The sequence below is a fragment of the Vigna unguiculata genome, chromosome 3 (genome assembly GCF_037176805.1).
Source record: "Vigna unguiculata cultivar grain cowpea cultivar isolate G323 ecotype 2 chromosome 3, ASM3717680v1, whole genome shotgun sequence".
In the NCBI taxonomy this organism is placed as follows: Eukaryota; Viridiplantae; Streptophyta; class Magnoliopsida; order Fabales; family Fabaceae; genus Vigna; species Vigna unguiculata.
Genome location: NC_140794.1, coordinates 1,773,034 through 1,793,914, shown reverse-complemented (window position 1 = coordinate 1,793,914; position 20,881 = coordinate 1,773,034). Strand labels below are relative to the sequence as shown.

Below are 20,881 nucleotides of genomic sequence, written 5' to 3'. Positions count from 1 at the left end.
AAAAAGGTGAGAAAAAGGTAACAAAAAGAGAGAACTTTAATTGCATTGGCACTAAATTTGGCAGCTACTCACCCACACCTACCCAGTAGCCCCTCTGTTCGTTAGAGCACTGCATTGATTGGGATTCTCCAAAAGGCAAACGAGAACGTAACTAAGTTATCACTAAAAGGTAAAGTCTTTGTTTCACATCCAACTTCATATCCGTGTATACACTCATGGAGTGGAAGAGACCAGTATGAAGGAAAGAGGGAGTATCCGTGTGACTGACATAATGAAACTGCAACCAAAATATAAGAGAAAAAAAATGTAAAAGTTACAGTAAATGTCATATTAGGTTTAAGAATCGACATTATTTGACTAAAAGTAATAATGAAGTATGTTTTTTAACTAGTGGAACGAATCTTGATAACATTTATGTTAAATATGAGAATTCCATGTATAAGATTAGATCTTCGGCATTTCATGCAAAAAACACCTAAATCAGACATTCATCTTCTATAGCTAAGGACTCATTTAAATCAGAAATTCTAAATGATTGATAGCACAATGATGATTAATTCTCTCATGAAGAAGAAGTGTTGAGAGAGAAAGAGAGAGAGAAATATTGACCCTTTGTCATTTGTTTAATCTCATGAAAATGAGACAATGAGAAAAAAAAAGGGAGGAAGAAAGTGGAGGGAGAGAGAAGTTGTGTTTGAATGGATAAAAGAGAAAGAAAGAGGTTGTGTTTGACTGAATAGAAGGATTTGAAAGTTGAAAAATTGATTAAGGATATGATGTGATAAATTTCCACTTAGATTCAGTTGAAAAGAGTAAAAAATGAAAACCAACATAATACTGTATTTTCTTTTGGTATTTTACTGTATTGATTATACTGTATTTTTATTTCTGTTCCTTCTCAATCAAAACACCTTTATTTTTACTCCATTTCTTACCTTAGAGAAGAAAAATACGGGAGGTCAATTGATTCGTATGCAAGTAAAAATTCATTTGAAGTGAAGTGGATGTCCAAGACAACTTACAATATTAGAGGATAAGTTGATCTTATAATGAACTTGGCTGAAAAAGAATAAAAACCAGAACAACAGTCTCCCACAAAAATATTTGGTGACTACCAAATATGCTATTAAATTAACTAAGTATCCGATTTTTTACTTGCAGACAGAGCACCTTGATAGATACTTTCGGGTAAATTGATAGTTTTAAAAAGGTGAAACTATTTATTGTCAAACTAAACAGATCAAGTAGTGGATATTTTTACGAAGCTGAGTTACTTTAAAAGTGAACAAAGTGCTTGGAATGATACAAATTTGATTTCAGGAAAAATTAAATCAAGTTGTTGTTTCTTTATTGGGCCGCAAATCACTTCATAACCAAGTAATTGGTATTTTCTTAAAAAACAAACTATACTGGAATGGCAGAGCCACGCAAATGAACTTCCATATTTTACTGCACCGCCACTATTTCTTAGGAACTAAGTTTTTGTTTATCTTGATTTTATTATTTTATTGTTTTTGAAAGCCTATAAAAGGCATTAGGCAGTATATATAATATATCAGAATCATATTGAGTGAATGAATCGTGGAGTGAGTTTTAACTTCTTCCAAAAACAAAGAGTGCCATTTTTCTTCTCTGTCAAGCAAAAACATTCACTCCATGCATCATAAGGCTGAATTCGGTATAAGATTAATAGTCATATCTGCAGATCACGCATGAATAAGATTCTCAATCCTCAGTTACAAAGGCTAGATTTTAACCTTGCACTATGAAAGCTTAAACTAAAAATCAACTTATTCTGTAATTAACAACAGAGAATTTACAGATCAAAATTTCTCTACTCTCTAGTGAGCTATCCATACCTACTTGGGTCTTCCCCTAACCAACTTGCCCATTCATTAACACAAAAATAATGGTTATGGAAACATCTTCTGTTTATGGAGTATACATTATCGAAAAATCAAAACATCAATTTGCAAGTCATGGTCAATACAGGCAAAACTATAATTTAGTGTAAATTACTGATGCTTAAATAAATTATCTTCAATTTGAATTAGTTGTCAGGCTATAAGCAGGAACCTTAGCAAGTCTTCCTTCTTCCATTACCGATCTTATTCTCTCCACCTCCTTCCACAATCCTCTATTGGCATAGATATTAGACAACACCACGTAAACCCCATCACTCCAAGGTTCCAATTCTTGCAAATGCTTAGCCACCCACTCCGCCATGTCCACATTCCCATATTTTTCACACGCACCCATCAAACACCCCCACACTACCGAGTTTGGCTTCATAGGCATCTCCTCCACCATTCTTCTGGCATCCTCAAGCAATCCAGCTCGACCCAGAAGGTCTACCATGCATCCATAATGCTGCAATTGGGGTGCTATGCCATAAACATTCTTCATCATATCAAAATAAAATCTCCCTTCTCGAACTGCCCCACCGTGCACACAGGCACTAAGCACTCCAATAAAAGTCACATAATTTGGCCTCACCCCAGCCTCCCTCATATGACAGAAGCATTCCAGCGCTTCCCTCACATGTCCATGCATACCATACACCACGATCATGGACGTCCACGACGACACATTTCTTTCCTCCATAGTTGCAAAAACCTTGTAAGCCAGGTCCAGCCGCCCACACTTCCCATACATATCAATCAGCGAATTCAACATCAAAACATCAGTCCTCTCACCAGCTTCAGCCTGGAAAACACATTTATGCACCTGGAGAGCCAGGTTGAGGTCACCAATCTTCCCACAAGCCGAAGTCACATTAACCATGGTCAACCCATCCGGCGCAAATCCCCGCCTCTTCATATCAAGGAACACGCCAATCGCATCCCGGACAAGGCCAGCCTGCGAAAGCCCACCTATTACAGCATTCCAAGAACCAAGCTTCGGGTCAGGATTTTCATCAAACACCATTCGGGCACTTCCAAACTCGCCAGCTTTAAAATACAAACTTAAAAACCCAGTTTCACAGAACTCGTTACATTGCAATCCAATCTTGATACCAACTGAGTGAAGCTGTTTCCCGAGCTTAACATCAAAAGTTTGGGAGACGGCCTTCAGAACAATGGGAAGGGAGTAACAATCGGGCAAAACCCCATTCCGCAACATTAAAACGTAGATGCGAAGTGCATCGCGTGGAGCCTCTAGCCTGGTGTATGATCTTATAATATTGTTCCAATTAAACGGCGCCGGATTGGAGATAAAAAAATGCGTCCTTAGAAGGTGGGCATGCAATGGATTCAGTTCCCGCACAGTAGCACAATTACTCAAATGAGTAGCTACCAACGCTACAAGGTCGCTTCCTGAATAATCCAGAAGAGATCGAAGCGCAGAGTTTTGGGTAGAGTAACTACAACGACGACGACGAAGGGGGAACGCAAGTTGGAATAACGTGCGCATAGACATAATAGTGTCCTTGCGCTGCTACATGCTCTGCATGGCAGGCATATGCGCCGAAAAAACAAGCCTTTTCTTTCTTTTACAATTGAGCGAGCTTTTCAAAAAACAAGAACAAGGGCATTTTCGGTAGTATCAATTATAAAGAGAATGCAGGAAAAGCCCCTTAAAAAATAGCAGGCCTCATCACAGGCCCAGCCCAGATGGCCCAATAGATATAAAAAAAAAATTGAAACATAGTTTGAGTTGCATCTTGCAGGGCAGGGCAAGGCAATGTGAGCTTTTGGTTGAAGCAGAAAGTGAAATTGGAAGGTTCTTTAATTGGAAGATGGAGGAGTCAGTAGAATCAATAGCGGTTCCGGATCACGACGAAGACGATCCTTCATCCACGATTTTGGATCTCACCAGTTACCAGCTCCACGACCTTGACTCGGTCGAGTTGCCTCCCACTCTCACCGAGTTGGACCTCACCGCGAATCGCTTGTCCACGCTGGACCCGCGCATAGCCAACCTCTCCCATCTCAAGAAGCTCTCACTGCGCCAGAACCTCGTCACCGACGCCGCCGTTCTCCCTCTCTCTTCCTGGAGCGCCCTCGCCTCGCTCGAGGTATGTCGCTTAAGCCTCTGTTTGGATGGATGAATAACATTTTCTCGAACGCGTTTGTTTTAATCTCTTTTTTTTTTCCTACATGCAGGAGCTGGTGCTGCGGGATAATCAATTGAGGAACATTCCTGACGTCAGCATATTCCAGAAGCTTCTGGTATTCGATGTTTCGTTCAACGAGATTAGTTCGCTACACGGCTGTGCCAAAGTCTCCGATATGCTCAAGGAACTCTACGTGTCCAAGAATGAAGTTGCGAAGATCGAGGAGATCGACCACTTCCATCAGCTGCAGATTCTTGAACTCGGCTCCAATAAATTGCGGGTGTGTTGAGGTTAACGTTGTTAAGTTACCGGGTTTGTGCCTTGTTTGTTTCCAATGGGGTTTTTGATTTTTTTTTGTTTTTGTTTGTGATTTAGGTCATGGAGAATTTGCAGAGCCTTGTGAATTTGCAGGAGCTGTGGCTCGGTCGGAATCGAATTAAAGTTGTGAATCTATGTGGTCTCAATTGCATTAAGAAGATTAGTTTGCAAAGCAATCGTCTCACTTCAATGACGGGATTTGAGGTATGCTCTCTACCGATGGGGTTGCCCTCAATTTGAATCCACAAATTTATTCTTTTGGGGTAAACTATTCATCTGTTCTCTGTAGTTCTGATTTGAAGTTTGAGTCTCCATACGAAAAAAATATTAAGTTTTAGTTCTTATATTGTTTTTGTGACTATTTATCACCAGTAGAATTAACTTGTATTCATTTGTAGGAACTAAACCTAATTTCTCGTGTAGGAATTAAAACGTAAGATGAAGATAAATATCAGGACTATGTGAATAGTAGGTTAACGCCCCCCACCACACAAAAAAATGTATGCATTGATTATGTAAAATGGTTTTACACTTTCAAACAATCACAAAACCACCATGTTGGTAAGTTTATTGAATTTTATAATATTCTTAAAAGTCACTCCATTGGTAATTTGAGTTGGATCTAAGTGTAAAACTGTTTTACATCTATGCATAACCACTAAACTCTTTATTATTAATTGAGAACTTTATAGTTGCCAACCTTCATTCTGGGATGCAGGGCTGCGTAGCTCTAGAAGAACTATACCTGAGCCATAATGGTATTTCAAAAATGGAAGGGTTGTCGACATTAGTCAATCTCCGGGTTTTAGACGTATCTTCAAATAAGTTAACTTCAGTGGATGACATTACGAACCTGACGCAGTATGTCTGCTTCTCCGTTGGTCCATCTTTTTCCCTCCGCACTAATAACTTTTTAAAGACTTACATCGGTAAATAAATTGCCTTGTTTAATTTATTGCAGATTGGAAGATTTGTGGCTAAACGACAACCAAATAGAATCACTTGAAGGAGTTGCTGAGGCTGTTGTTGGTTCGAGAGAGAAGCTTACAACCATCTACCTGGAGCATAACCCATGTGTACGGTTCCTTTTTAGTGTAACGAGTTTGAATCATTTTCTTCTTGAAACCTTGGTATTTGGCAATTGAACCATATGTTGTTTTATGCATTATACTACGAGTTTTACTCTTTAATTAATCGTGTTATGGAATTGTATTGTAGACTATAAAATGGGGATAATCTTACCGAGTTTCATTTAGAAGCTCCAATTGCCACTATTCGATTTTTGGCTTTGACTGGATAAATAAAAGTGTAATTTATATGTTGTACTGCTATCTATTTTCACTATTGGGACTTTCAACCCTGTTGGTTTTGTTATTTTGGAAGTACTGGGTTTCTAGGAGGAAGCTTAACTTGACATTTACAGTCATCCTTCAGTGATAGATTCCATGTTATTCCTTGTCTGATCTTTCTTCTTTAGGACTTCTCGGTATATGATTTACTTATTTAGGAACTAATCCTGCTTGTTTCTTTCAGGCTAAGTCACCCAACTATTCTGCATTCCTTAGGGAAACATTCCCCAACGTCCAACAAATTGATTCATATGTATTTTCTTAAAAGTTTTTTGGCTTCAGCCTCTTTGTAATCAGTTGCTTTGAAGCTTTGTCCTTGCAGATCCATTTGTAAGTTTTGTATAGTTCTTTGTATGCTTTGTCATTCTTAATAGTTGCGTTATAGGTTGCACTTTGTTAATTTCTGTAATGTATGCAGGTTCCGCTTTGAAAGATTGATGATTTAGCTCCATCCACCTAATGAAGAGAACATGCTTACCAACCATTGGACAATATTGTGTGGCCTGACCATTTGTTACCTGTCGGATGAATATGCTTGTTATATGTTACTGTTTTGCAGCCACATTTCTTTTTATTTAACATTTCTTTGACGACCAATTTTTGAGAAGCATTGTAACGCTTTATTTGTGTTGTTTATTATATTTCCAGCTGCAGCTTGTGGTATACAGAGGTGTAGATTAATGATCGTCCAGAGATTCATTGAAATTTGTTTTACTAATTTCTTCTCCATAACAAGTTAATATTAATGGTCATGCTTCAAGACTCTTTTCCTCTCCGATGTTGTTCTTCAGCTGGATTTTTTTTTTCCAAGTAATGGATATTAGAAATGACAGTCAAAAGTTCTGCCCATCCAGAATGGACGGTCTAACCTAATGCCGGAACTATAATGATGGTTTAACCCAATGCAGGCAGAAATTGCCGTGTCTAGAGTTCATTTTTGAATGAAGAACTATAATGATGGTTTAACCCAATGCAGGCAGAAATTGCCGTGTCTAGAGTTCATTTTTGAATGAAGAACTATAATGATGGTTTAACCCAATGCAGGCAGAAATTGCCGTGTCTAGAGTTCATTTTTGAATGAAGAACTATAATGATGGTTTAATCCAATGCAGGCAGAAATTGCCGTGACTAGAGTTCATTTTTGAATGAAGAATAATGATGGTTTAACCCAATGCAGGCAGAAATTGCTGTGTCTAGAGTTCATTTTTGAATGAAGAACTATAATGATGGTTTAACCCAATGCAGGCAGAAATTGCCGTGTCTAGAGTTCAGTTTTGAATGAAGAAATTTCATTTAGGTCATGAAACTCAAGTCTTCTGGATTGAAAGAAAATTTCAAATGGTCTTTTAGCAGAGAAAAATACCAAAACAAACAATTACTAATTACAATTTAAAGATACCAATTTTGGATCGTCTAGGTTGTCACTAAAAGCATCCTGGCACAACAGCAATAGCAGCAGCGGCTGAACGAATTGGTTTTTCTTTTACAAATAGTATATGGTATACGTTGTGCCTTGTATTATTGGCGCTTAGCCTTCTTAGGCAAGTTGTAGTTCCTTTTAAGGAACTTGGCAGCAGTTTCATCATTTCTATGACACAAAACTCGCAGAAGAGTGTTTGGTTCCCTTGGACTCCATTGACCAGATGTGGTGGGCAATGGCAAGTGAGATTTGGTTGAAGAATTATACATTTCCATAATAAGCTGACTGAATATCTTAGTCAAGTCCTCAGTATCCTTGCGAAACAGAGGAAGCACTTCTTTAACAAATGTAGAATGCTTTTCTATCAAATCAGCTGGTAAACCCTTTCCATTGGACCAGAATAAATCAGTGAGAAGCTTAAAGTCCTCATCAATTATAACATGGTCTTCAAGAGAGAAAGCTCGTGCTGGACCCCCAGCTAACAAAACCAACAAGAACCCATCAAAAGAAGCCTTCATTACATCAGTTATTACATGCGTTATTACTCTCTCATGCACAGTGGACAATATTATCTTCAAGCATTGGTTAAGCTCCTCAAGAAAAGGCTCAATTCTAGTGGATGAAACTTCACCAACGTATAAGCCATCCCAAAGAACATGACAGAGATCCTGGAAAATCACTTTGTATGCCATGGCTTCGGAGAGTTGACGGATACCTTCCACAGAAGCAGCTTTAGAAAGCTTGAACTTCAACCTCTTCTCCATACCACCCTCTGTGGTGGATTTAGAATTCCCAAGACGGGCAACGGTCCTCTTTTCTAAAATCTTTAGTCCCATGCCAATGCGCTGCATGGTATTTATGCGAACACAAAACTGGGGTAATCCAAACGAGTTTTCCACGTTTGTTGTTCCAACATGGAATACCCTTCTCTGAGTTACTTGTGACTTTTCCTTTTTTCTGAATACAGCATGAAATTTTGATCCTGGCGAACACCGAGTCAAAGCTGGCATGATTGGGATGAATGTATTACGGTTTCCTGCAGATGATGATATGAAATGAAAGGCTGGTCATGAAGAGGATTATGAATGGTATGCAGTAAATATATACCACAGGAAGCTTTAGCCTTCAAGATGTATTGTTGGAGAGATTTGTCAAGAGCAAACATGAATTCAGGAAGCAAAACTGCATGCATGGGTATTGGCAACAGAAAGAACGCTTCCAGGGAGTCATCTATGAATCCTAGAATTTCAAGAGCGGAAGGAGCAAACAACTCTTTGTTCGCATGTGGAATCCACACCTGCTGCAAAAAAGAATCAAGTGAGTTATGATTCATGTTATTCATGTACCCTTTTTGCTTTGATTAGATTGTGAGCAACAAACCTCTTCTTGTAGATTTCTGTCAACACATTCCTCCAGTGTGTCCACTCTGTTCTTGATCCATGACTTGACCAGATTGATAATTACTGCTTCAGCCTCATAAGGACACATCTCCCTTATAACGGATTTCCCACCATCGTCACTGTCAACCGAATCTTCCACTGCTATATGTACCAGATCTTTCTCCAATTTATCAGCAGCCATCAGCGTTTGTACAGTATCAGGAGTCAACTCCGTAACACTCTTCACATATTGCTTCAACTCATGACCATAACATACATGAAGGGTGGCAACAGCAACACCAGCTGCAAGTGGATGCCATCTCTTCAGTATTGGACTAAACATTGCTTTCTCACCAAAAGCCACTTCGCTCACGTCTCGTGCAAGAACTGAGAGACGTGGAAACACTTTATCCTCTTCTCTAGCTAAGTGCTTGCTGTTGCGGAGATCCAGTTTCTGCTTCAAACAAAACTAGGTTTAAAAATTGCATAAGCATTCAATATTAAATCGTGAATAAATCAACAGAGTAAATGATTTCGCATAATTAGTCAAAAAATCTTCCAAACTCAATGAAAATTAGCCTCAAGATAGAAAATGAGTAGTGTTTGTGCTTAGGGAGGGAAGTTTGAAGGGTTGAACCTGCCTTAATAAAAACAGCATGCAATGACGATGTAATGTAATTTTCAACTCTGGTGCAGGATATATCAGCTTCTTTCTTCATCCTGCTACACACAAGAGAGATATCTCCTACCAATATCTTTGCTGACGATACAGCAAGAGAAACAACACTTTGCATTGACTCAATATTACCATCATGGAAAGTATCGTGGTAGGCAAGGAGCTTTTCTTCTGCCCAACTTAACATCAAATTCAATGCGTAGCTTAAGGATTTTGAGTAAAATGGATCCATAATCGCCTTGGCATCTTTCTCAGCTTCTGCCAGCAGATTACTCGATGCTAACAGCAGATCATTTTCCACTTGACCAGTGGCAACATAACGTTGAAACAAGGTCCAAGAAAAACAGACATTATGCAGCATCTCATTCAGTCCAAGAATAACCCAGGTTGTCTTGATGAGCTCTAAGACCTCGTCAACCTCTTCTATCACATTACTTTCTTCATGATTATCAAAACATGCTTCTAATAGAGTTTGGTAGATCCTAAGGTTTAGCGGAAACCCATCAGCCCAATGGCATATATCGGTAACAGACCCCTGAGATGACCTACAAGCAAGAGACATAACAACTTTGCGAAGTGCGTGCATTGATTCATTGTCTTTTCCAATATCCATGGGCTTCTCAAGGCCCCCATGGATTATTTGCTGCAGGCTCAGTGCGCTAATATCTTCCTTGTCTAACGACAAGCGAGGATGCAAGAGAAGTCCTGCTTCAAGAACCTTCAAATTCCTCTTTAGCCAAGCCTCGTACTCTTGTTCACTAGCAAAATCTGGACACTTGAGCTGTTGCATTAGCTCCAGGGGCAGAACCATCGATTCTATTCGTCTTCCAAGCTATTTCAAGAACAAACACCTAGTAAGCTTGCTACCATTAAATAAACTCTCAAGGGTTTTATTTCATAGAAAAATTAAAGTTTGGAGCAGAAAGAAGAGACCTGGCCAGCAGCTACTCTGAGAAGGGCACGTCTGACCCGAGTATCAGTGACTTCCGTCACTCTCATCTGCACTCTCATCAACTCCCCCGTCGTCGCCGCCCTTCTGTTCCTCCACGACGACGTCGTTTTCAGTCCCAGCTTCTTCTTCACCTCGCTCGACGCCTTTACAGTCAGCGACCTGTACAAGGACGGCGAAGGATTCCGTTTATCTCCTCTGTTAGAGTCGGAGTGCGAGACGAACGTTAACGGCTTCGGCCCCGAACTCCGGCAGGCTCCGACGAGGATCTCGTACGCCGTTTCCCGGAGCTCCGGTTCTGATAAGTTGGGAGCCGCGTCGGCGAAAGCGGAAGGAGGAAGGTCGTGGAACTCGACAACAACGTGGTCGTGCATGGTGTTGGTCAACGCAACAACTCTTATCGATTAGCATTGCTCTGCTTTGTTTAGTTAGCGCAGATAATGAATGGAAAATTGCGATGTTGAGTGTGTGTGAGAGCGAGTTTGTGTGAAGATTGGGTTTGTTAGTGTTGCTTGACTTACAAGACATCTTCCTCTGCAGATAAAACTTAAAAGACATAAAATATGCTTCCTTCAGCTATTCTTATTTAGAATTTAAAGGGAAGAAACACTTGTTTAAAACATAAACAGGAAGAAACACCGCTTCAAAGTTAACTCTTTTGTGCAAATCTCCACTCATTACATTTCAGGAGTGTCCAGGCGCGTCCGAGCTGTACCCAATCACAAAGACGGTTAAGGATGGTCCAAACACGGTCAGTGGCCCATTAGTACTAGTCACCAGTAAGGACACCACGGTAAGTTATCCCCAAAGCGGATGTGGCGGGCCAGATACCACAACGGTAAGCGACCCCCGTGAAGTGGAACCATCTTGCCACGTAACCGAATTTTTAGACTGATAGTCTTGGGAACTCACATGTTTTCTAGTATAAGAGGGTACAAAAAACACTGAAGACACACAAAATTTTGCTCTTGCTAGACACCTAATCGATTTAAAATCGGACGGACGTCGACAAGAACATTTGGCGTCCACCGTGGGGTCTCGATAAAACAGATTCCCAGACCCTAGATAACAAACACTCACGATGGTTCGAAGTCCTGGACTCGACCCCACTCATCAAGTTAACCACACGCAGGAAGATCCCCCACCAGACCCCACCACTAGAGAATTATTGCAGCAAATACTAGAGCTAAGACGGGAGCACGAGCTGATCCGCAAAAGGGTTGAGGAAGTTCATCGTCGCGCCGAGGAAGCAAATGCGGAGCATGCTGCAACACGTCAGGAGTCGGTAGAGGCTCGAAGACAAATGAATGAGACCCTCCGAGGTCAAGATGCGCTGCAACGAGCCAATGGAGATCTCCTACAACGTATACAAACAAGAGATGAGCATGAAAGAGGGCGAGGTACGAAGCTCATTATGCCAGAAGAGGGATACCCTATCTTCGCTCTTATCATGGCCGAGGTGGTCCCGCAACAGTTCATCATTCCAAAGATACCGCCCTTCACCGGAAGCTCGGACCTAGAGGCCCATCTCAAAGCATTTAACGCTCAAATGCTAATCTCGGGGGGCAGCGATGCAGTGCGTTGCAAGGTGTTTGTGGGGACATTGGCGAGCACAACTCTAAAGTGGTTCAATAGTTTGTCGCGCTCATCCATCGTCTCCTTCGCTATCTTTGCGCGCACGTTTGTAGAGAGATTTGCTGCTAATAGAGTAAAGGCATCAAAAATTGTCGACCTATTTGACGTAAGACAAGGTTCGGACAAAACGTTGATAGATTACTTAAATTGCTTCTGCGACGCGTGCACCAGCATTTCGACCCCCAATGAGGAGATCCTGGTAGACGCCTTCGTAAAAGGCCTTCGAGCGAACTCGTTCAACGAATCGCTCGTATGGACCCCTGCGCTATCAGTGTCAGAAATAAGGTTGTGGGCCACGACACACAGACGCAAAGGATGTGATGAGGTAAAAGTGACGACAAGAAAAGTGTATCACCAACAATGCGAGAACTCGGGAAATGTGACGTTCCTACGACGACACCTTCACCAAACGATTCGATAAAAGATACACCTCTTACGTAGCACTAGATGTGTCAATTTGGTCCTTAGCCCATGGGCCAACCCTAGCCCACTCTTCATAAAGTCCCCTCTAAGGGGGACCCCAAATGAAGGGGCCAAAAAAAAGCCCAACCCCCAAAGCCCCCTCTCTAGTGGGTTAGGGCTAGGGTTAGGACTGAGGTGGGTTAGGCCCCCCAAATAATAGTACATTAAGTAAAAGTCAAATATCAAGTCAAGCGAGCCAAACGGGTCCGAAGACCCAAACAGACCTGACGAGCCAAACATGTCCAATCACCCCGACAAGTCCGAAGCCCTAGACGAACTCAACGACCCGGACGGGCCCGAAGACCCAAATCGGCCTAACAAACTAAACGAGTTTAAAGACCTATATGGGCCCGACTACCCAGACGGGCCTGACGACCAGAACAGACCCGATGACCTAGACGAACCCAATTACCCAGACGGGCCCGATAACCCCGACGAGCCAGACGACCAGGACGAGCCCTACGACCTAGACAAGCCCGACAACCCGGACGAGCTCAACGACCCGGACTGACCCAACTACCCAAAGGGACCCAACAACCTGGATGGGCCCAACGACCCCGACGACCCCGACAGGCCCGATGATCTGGACGGGCCTGACGACCAGGAATGACCCAACGACTTAGATGCGCCCGAAGACCAACACGGGCCCAACCACCCGGACGAACCCGACGACCTAGATGGGCTTGACGACCCGGACGAACACGACAATTTGGACGACCCGAAAATAAAAATAGACCCGACAACCTGGACATGCCCGACGACCCAGACGGACCCGACAATCAGGACGAGCCTAACGACCTAGATGAGCCTAACCAGCCCGACTAGCCCAATGATCCAGACGGGCCTAACGAACGAGACGGGTTCGATGACCCTAATGGGCTTGACGACCTAGACAGGCCCGATGTCCTAGATTGGTCTGACTACCCAGATAGTTCGCGGGCCGATCGGGCCCGATGATCCGTCTTGGTCGTTGGGTACGTTCGGATTGTCAGACTTATTTGTGTCGTCAGGCACGTCCTAGTCTTTGGGCTCGTTTTGGTCGTCGGGCTCGTCCAGGTCAACGGACTCGTCCGGGTTGTTCGACCTGTCTTGGTCGTCGGGTTCGTCCGTGTCGTCAGACTTGTCCTGGTCGTTCGGGTGTTCGAGCTCGTCCGTGTCATCGGGCGCGTCCGGATAATCGAGTCCGTCTAGGTCGTCAGGCCTGTCCTGGTCGTCGGGCTCGTCCTAGTCGTCGAGCCCGTAGAGGTCGTCAGGTTCGTTTGGTTCGTTGGGCCTGTTCGGATCGTTAGGTTCGTTTTGGTCGTCGGGCCCTTCTGGGTCATCGAGCTCGTCTGGGTCGTCGGATCCGTCTTGGTCATCGGGCCCTTCTGGGCCATCGAGCCTGTCTGGGTCGTTGGGCTCGTCCTGGTCTTTGGGCCTTTCCGGGTCGTCGGGCTCGTCCTGTTCGTCGGGTCATCGGTCCAGTCCGGGTCGTCGGGCTCGTCGAGGTCGTCAGGCCCATTAGCGTCTTCGGGTATGTTCGGGTCGTCGGTCCCATCTGGGTCGTCTGGCCCGTCTGGGTCTTTGGGCCTGTTCCGATCGTCTAGCATATTCGGGTCGTCGTGCTTGTCCAGTTAGTTGGGCATGTGCCACAGATAGAGATGGCAAATAAACCCGTCCCCGTGGGTATTGCCCGAACCCGTCCCCGTTTTGACGGGGAATCCCCGCATTGACTGGGTATGGGTATGGGTATGGGGAATCCCCGACTTTTTCAGTTGGGTATGGGAATGGGTATGGGGATGTACATATACCCGCCATAATACCCGTCCCCGCCATATCTTCATTCTCGTTTAAATTATTAAAATATTCACAATTAATCAAGTAACCCATATATATATATATATATATATATATATATATATATATATATATATATATATATATATTCTATTTTTTATTTCTTTTAATTATTTCATTTGTCATTAAACTCATTCTCATCTCCAATATATTTTTTATCTTATCATAACCTTTATGTAATTATGTTAAAATAATGTATGTTAATAAAAAAAATTATGCCTTACATTTAAATATTTATATTATTTTTTAATATTTTTATTTATTATAAATTTTCCTTTCACATGAGAATGTTTATACTCTCAATTTAAGGTAATATAAAAAAAATTCTTTACTTATTATTATTATTATTATTAATTTTTGTTTAATTTGAAGAACTCTTTTGTTTCATTAAAGTAATTTTCGTTATTTTTCAACCATTAAGTATATATGTTGATATTTGAAAAGTTTTCTTAGTTCTCTGAGATATTTTTCGTCTTATCATACCTTAGTTATACATTTGATTTCCTTTGTGTGATTTTTTTCGATAGTCTCTCAAATTATTTCTAAAACACACATTTGTTAGTTTTTTAATATTTTTATTTATTGTTTTTATTTTCATCATGTAGAATAATATATCATAATGTAATTGTTTCACTTTAAATTCTGTTTGAAGTGGTTAAAATTATATATATATATATATATATATATATATAATGATATTTAGGAATAGTATATGATAATTCACTACAAGAAAAAATGAAATGGTGACTGATTTAGTCAGTAACCCATATCAGTCACTATTTTTCGTCATTGGTGGTAGTAGTTGATTTATTGTCTAAATTAGTGACTGATTCAATGATCGAATCGGTACTTGATTTAGTGACCAATTTAATTACTAATTTATTTGTAATTTAATGATAAATTTTTTGGTCACTAATGATATTTCTATTTATTTTTAACCACTTCAAACATAATTTAATAATTAGTTCTCTAAGGTTTTTTTCATTTTATCATACCTTAATTATACATTTGATTTCCTTTGTGCGATTTCTTTCGATAGTCTCTCAAATTATTTCTAAAACACACATTTGTTAGTTTTTTAATATTTTTATTTATTGTTTATTTTCATCATGTAGAATAAAATATTTCGATATATTCTATCTAATTATTTGTTATTTTATAACTCACTATTAATCATACTGTAATTTTTTTTTACTTTAATTGTATAAATAACTTTTATTTACTACAATATAAAAATTTAATGTAATTTCTATGAATATTTTTTTGTCACTATGCAACATATATTGAAGTTCAAAAGATACAAAATCTATGTCAAAATTTTATTATTATGTTTATTATTTGTTTTTTGTGTTATTTTGATCAAGTGATGTATTATAACTTTTTATTAGTGTATAAAAAAGAGATTCATTATAATTTAAAAAATTGAAGTAAACAAATATTTAAAATATATTTTAATTTGAATATTTGTTCTTTGTGTCATTTTGATCAAGTGATATATTATAACTTTTATTAGTGTATAAAAAAGAGATTCATTAGAATTTAAAAAATTGAAGTAAACAAACATTTAAAATATATTTTAATTTGAATATTTGTTTTCCTTTTATACTTTTTTGAATATTTTTTAATTTTATCAACTAAGTTCATTAATGTTGTAGTTTGCAAATTTAATAAATGTTTTTGTTCACATGAAATTTTATTTGGTATTTTAATATAAAATATAAACAATTATAATTTATTTTAATGTATTTGGCATCGAAGAAAATCCTCATAATATTAACTATTTCATAATATTATGTTTTCTTTACCGTAATTTTTTTTCTTTTATAAAAATTAATATTGAAGTAGTTAGAACATGGGTACGGGTATGGGTACGAGATTATACCCGTTACCCGGTGGGGATGGGGATGGGAAAAAAGTTTGATACCCGTTGGGTTTGGGTATGGGGATGGCGATGAATTTTTTATGCAGGGATGGGTATGGGATAGTGAAACCCGTCCCCGCCCCGCCCCGTTGCCATCCCTAGCCACAGATAATAATATATTTTAAAAAGTAATATATTTTTCATGTTGAAGATGGAAGCCTATGGGTTGGCCCTGTCCCACAGGACTTTGTGGAGTTTTTGGCCCTGTGGGCTTCTTTGATGAGGGCTTTTTTCAATGTGGGCTTTTTTGGCCGTCGTCCACATGGGCCAGAGCCAAGCCCTGTGGGTTGGGCTAAATTGACACCTTTACGTAGCACAAGCCTCTATAGTAAGGCAGGATCGCAAGTTTAGGATTTGATAAACAACGCACGCCCTCCAAGATCAAAGCTCAGATAGAAGCCCTAGTTGACAAGGAGATCACAAAGGCTCTCAGATGGCCAGACCCAACCAACAGGATCTTGGGATGGAACGTGAAAGAGTGGTGTGAGTTCCATCGCACCTATGGACACCACACCGAGCAGTGTCTCACTCTAGCCAATCAACTACAAAGGTTAAGAGGAGAAACTCGGGAAGGAAGGCACATTCGTGAGAGGGACCAAGTCAAAGAACCTTGTCGTCCCAAAGATCAAGCAGATCATATATCACCTGTACTGGGGGATTTAAACACAATAGCTAGCGGTTTCTTAGGCAGAGGGGTTACATCCGCCAGCAGGAAGAGGTATGCCAGGAGCGTCATGACAACATCTACAACCTGGCAAAAGAAGACAATGCCGACTATAACATTCACAGAGGATGATCGAAGTGACGTCATGCCTCATGAGGATGACCTGGTAGTTGTTTCGATAATAGCAATGGGAAGACGAGTTCACCAGGTCCTGATCGATTAGGGGAGTTCTGCCGATGTCATGTTTTGGGACGCCTTCGTCAGCTTATGTGTACCATTAAATCAATTACGTCCTTTCGACAACATATTAGAGGAGTTTGCAGGAGACCCCGTGGAAGACAAAGGATATACCGATATGAGGACGACATTCTCAAATGGAGAGGCGGCCAAAACAATAATAGTACGATACATAGTCATAAAGGTGTCGTCCTCATACAACGTCCTCCTAGGTCGCCCCTATCTCAATCGCCTCGAGGTCGTTGTATCCACAACCCACTTGAAGATGAAATTCCCAGCGGACACGGGTCACGTCGTCACATTGAGGGTTGACCAGGCAGTAGCTCGAAAATGCTACGAGAACAGCCTGAAAATTCGGAGACCTATGTATGCTCTATCCCTGCTTGGTCCCAAGGAAGACTGTGCACCCGATTTCGATCCTAGAATAGGTAGGGAGGACAAAAGACCTCAACCCATGGGTGAGGTAGAAGAATTCAATGTAGGGGATGACAGGAAAGTGAAGGTCGGTGGGAGTTTGGATCCCTTGATCCGAGCCGCACTAACCAAGGTACTATAGGATAACAAAGCCTATTTCGCTTGGTGCGCTAGGGATATGGTTGGGATTAGTCCCGATGTCATGATCCATTGGTTGAACATCGACCCTCGCGAAGGATACAACGAAGAACGAAGATGGACCCGAAAAATTGGCAACAGTAAGGAAAGAGACCAACAAGCTTCTGTTAGTCGGGCATATCTGAGAGATTTAATATCCTGAATGGTTGGCTAATGTGGTCATGGTAAAGAAGTTGAACGGCAAATGGAAGATGTGTGTGGATTTCTCCGATCTCAACAACGCTTGCTTAAAGGATTTGTATCCCCTACCTACCATCGACATGTTGGTGGACAACGCCTCAGGCTGTGGGTTGCTCAACTTCCTAAACGCCTACTTGGGATACAATCGGATCAGCATGCATCCGGACGATGAAGAAAAAACAACCTTCATGGGGAGGCAGCCACCTACTGTTACCATGTTATGCCCTTCGGACTTAAAAAATGTCAGTGCTTCTTATCAGAGGTTGATGGATCGAATTTTGAAGACCTTATCAGGACATAAAATACATGCATATGTTGAGGACATGGTGGTTACATCCAACAGGGCTAAGGAACATTTTGTCGACTCACCGAGCTCTTTTCTACTATGAACGCCTACGGACTCAAACTCAATCCAAATAAATGTGTGTTTAGAGTCAAAGCAGGCAAATTCTTGGGATTCCTGCTTGCAGAAAGAGGAATTGAAGCGAATACCGACAAGTGTGCGACAATAATAAATATGAGGAGTCCAGGTAATATAAAAGAAGTGCAACGATTAATAGGATGCATGGTTGCTCTGACGAGGTTTTTGCCAAGAGCTAGAGATCGGGGACATCCTTACTTTGAATGTCTTCAAAAAGGGAAGAATTTTCGATGGAGGGATGAGTGTGAACAAGCCTTCGTGCAGCTGATGGAACATCTATCATGTCCGCCAATTTTATGCCGATCACATCAAGGCATACCGCTCAAATTATACGTGACAGTAACTAATAGGGCCATCAGCTCGACGTTGATGCAAGATCAAGGGGAGGATCAACGGCCGATCTACTTCGTCAGCAAAACTCTTTAAGGAGCGGTAGTTAGATATAAAAAAATTGAGAAGCTCGCCCTAGCTGTGGTTGTCTCTACACAAAGGCTACGTCATTATTTCCAAACGCATTCTGCTTTAGTAATGACCGATCAACTCATAAAGTAAATTCTCCAAAAACTAGAGGTGTCAGGGCGTCTCGTCAAGTGGGCCATCGAATTATCTGAATATGACATCTCATTCGAACCTCATGGACTTATTAAGGCTCAAGTTTTGTCTGACTTCTTGGCCGAGCTAACTCCGCTCACAACGGGTGAAGATGAGGAAGTCAAGGGCTGGGTGTTGTCAGTTGATGGGGCAACAAACTCGAAGAGAAGCGGAGCTGGCGTCATCTTGGAAGACCCATAAGGTGCTTTGATAGAACAATCCCTTCATTTCTCCTTTCGAGCGAGCAACAATCAAGTAGAATATGAGGCTCTCATAACTGACATGTTGCTCGCCAAAGAGTTGGTAGTAAAGAAACTGACGGCGAAAAGCGACTTTCTGCTCGTCACGGGACAAGTTTCCGGGGACTATCAAGCAAAAGATCTTTTAAATTAATACATTTGCTCCGAGAACAAAACTCGCACGCCGACGTTCTATCTAAATTGGTGAGTTGCTCACGTCCGAGACGCTAGAGGTCGGTAATACGAGAAACACTAGTAACGCCTAAAGTATCCGATATCAGGTCAGATGTCCAAGTATGTTCGATCAGTACAGAACAAGAAGGAAGACCTCTGTCAAACTCATGGTTAGCTCCTTACCTATCATACCTAGCGGATGGTCGTCACCCATCCGATCCTACAGAGGCCCAAACGGTTAAAAAGAACGCAGCTAGATACACTGTTATAGAAGGTCGTCTCTTTTGCTAAGGATTTAGCCGACCACTCCTCACCTGCGTCGTGCAAGGGGAGACTAATCGACTGATGTCCGAGCTCCATGAAGGTATATGCGGCAGTCACATCGGGGCTCGAGCCCTGTGCCTCAGAATTCTCCGAGCAGGGTATTACTAACCAACACTAAAGCATGATTGTCAAGATTTTACGAAAATATGTATGCAATGCCAATGACAATCAGACTTTCACCGAGCACCCCCCGAGGAGTTGCACTCTATAAGCATCCAGTGGCCTTTCCACACGTGGGGGATCAACAGTCTAAGACCATTTCCTATAGCCACTAAGCAACGGAAGTTCTTTATAGTGGCAATTGAATATTTCACAAGGGAACACAATTCACAACGACGATTGTCTGTGACGCCTATGAGAGTTGGGGAATTCTTGAGGTATTTTCTTCGATAGAACATCCACAGACAAACGAACAGGCCGAAGCCGTCAATTAGATCATATTAGGAGCCTTGCGTCGACGTATCTCCTCGTCAAAGTCGAACTGGCCCGAAGAGCTATCGGGGATCATGTTGGCCTACCATACTACCCCACAGACGACCACACGAGAGCCCCTTTCAACCTAGTATATGGTATGGACGCAGTGCTACCCATGGAGGTTGAATAGCCAACTTTCTATGTTAGAATGTTCTTCGTCGCCCTAATAGAGGATGACATACGAGCAAATTTGGACACCATAGATGAAATTAGGGAGGCTGCCAGAATCAACAGCGAGGCGATGAAAAGACGAGTCGAATCGAGATACAAAACCAAGGTCTTCCCACGATCGTTCAGGAAGTTCGACCTTGTCCTCAGGAAAGCTCATCCCCTACAAATAAAGGACAAGCTCTCTCCCAAATGGACATGACCTTTCCACCTCAAACAGGTGCTAGAAAATGGTGTCTATGTTTTGGAGACCTTAGATGGCCTGGAAATTACACAAACATGGAATGCAGTTAATCTTCATTTATACTTTAGTTAAAACTTGTACATTTTGTATGCTTTGACACTCTTTTTCCCTTGGCTAAGGAACACAAGGGTTTTTTAATGAGGTCAAATCTCCTCTTTAATAAAAATTCTCCTTTTAGTTCCTAATTAAGCAATATAATCCTTGACTACCTAAGCTTGGTTTAGGGGCGGTGAAGAGCCGTCTAAAGCGACTATCTAAGCTCGGCTTAGGGGCAGTGAAGAGTCGTCTAAAACAACTACCTAAGCTCGGCTTAGGGTCGGACTTGAAGGTTATGAATAAACACTCAAGCATAAATTTGCCCAGGTGGGCTTGAGGATTACGATAAAAAACCTTCATCATTAAAAGCGAAGTAGAGCAAGTCGAGCATTCAAGATTCATGGCGAAAAACAAAGTAAAGCACTACTGGCATTCAAGATTCATGGAGAAAAGTATATGGCGACTTACAACGATCGAGGATTCAAAAAACAAAGGTATTTAAATTACGTAAATAT

General features: G+C 41.3%; 4 protein-coding genes across 5 annotated transcripts; 2 read left to right on the top strand and 2 right to left on the bottom strand.

Moving 5' to 3' along the window:
- Positions 1-1,773: 1,773 nt before the first annotated feature.
- Positions 1,774-3,554, bottom strand: LOC114178073 (Tetratricopeptide repeat (TPR)-like superfamily protein). The gene has a single exon (XM_028063769.2). The coding sequence runs from the start codon at positions 3,418-3,420 to the stop codon at positions 2,041-2,043; it is 1,380 nt and encodes a 459-aa protein (XP_027919570.1). The 5' UTR covers positions 3,421-3,554; the 3' UTR covers positions 1,774-2,040.
- A 99-nt stretch (positions 3,555-3,653) lies between these two features.
- Positions 3,654-6,500, top strand: LOC114178074 (Leucine-rich repeat (LRR) family protein). The gene is made up of 7 exons (XM_085670602.1): positions 3,654-4,018; positions 4,107-4,337; positions 4,433-4,579; positions 5,094-5,236; positions 5,337-5,451; positions 5,909-6,054; positions 6,143-6,500. The coding sequence occupies exons 1-6, from the start codon at positions 3,740-3,742 to the stop codon at positions 5,987-5,989; spliced, it is 996 nt and encodes a 331-aa protein (XP_085526728.1). The 5' UTR covers positions 3,654-3,739; the 3' UTR covers positions 5,990-6,054; positions 6,143-6,500.
- Positions 6,501-7,045: 545 nt separating this feature from the next.
- Positions 7,046-10,522, bottom strand: LOC114178075 (protein unc-13 homolog). Of its 2 annotated transcripts, none has more exons than XM_085670600.1 (5): positions 10,133-10,522; positions 9,165-10,031; positions 8,525-8,977; positions 8,252-8,444; positions 7,046-8,180 (listed from the first exon to the last, which is right to left on the bottom strand). In XM_085670600.1, the coding sequence occupies exons 1-5, from the start codon at positions 10,520-10,522 to the stop codon at positions 7,243-7,245; spliced, it is 2,841 nt and encodes a 946-aa protein (XP_085526726.1). In that variant the 3' UTR covers positions 7,046-7,242. The 2 variants fall into 2 exon arrangements, with proteins under 2 accessions (XP_085526726.1, XP_085526727.1); XM_085670601.1 differs by having other exon boundaries at positions 8,252-8,441.
- Positions 10,523-16,907: 6,385 nt separating this feature from the next.
- LOC114178224 (uncharacterized) lies at positions 16,908-18,084 on the top strand. Its single transcript, XM_028064009.1, has 2 exons — positions 16,908-17,450; positions 17,686-18,084. Exons 1-2 carry the CDS (start codon positions 16,908-16,910, stop codon positions 18,082-18,084), a joined length of 942 nt encoding a protein of 313 aa, XP_027919810.1.
- Positions 18,085-20,881: the final 2,797 nt, after the last annotated feature.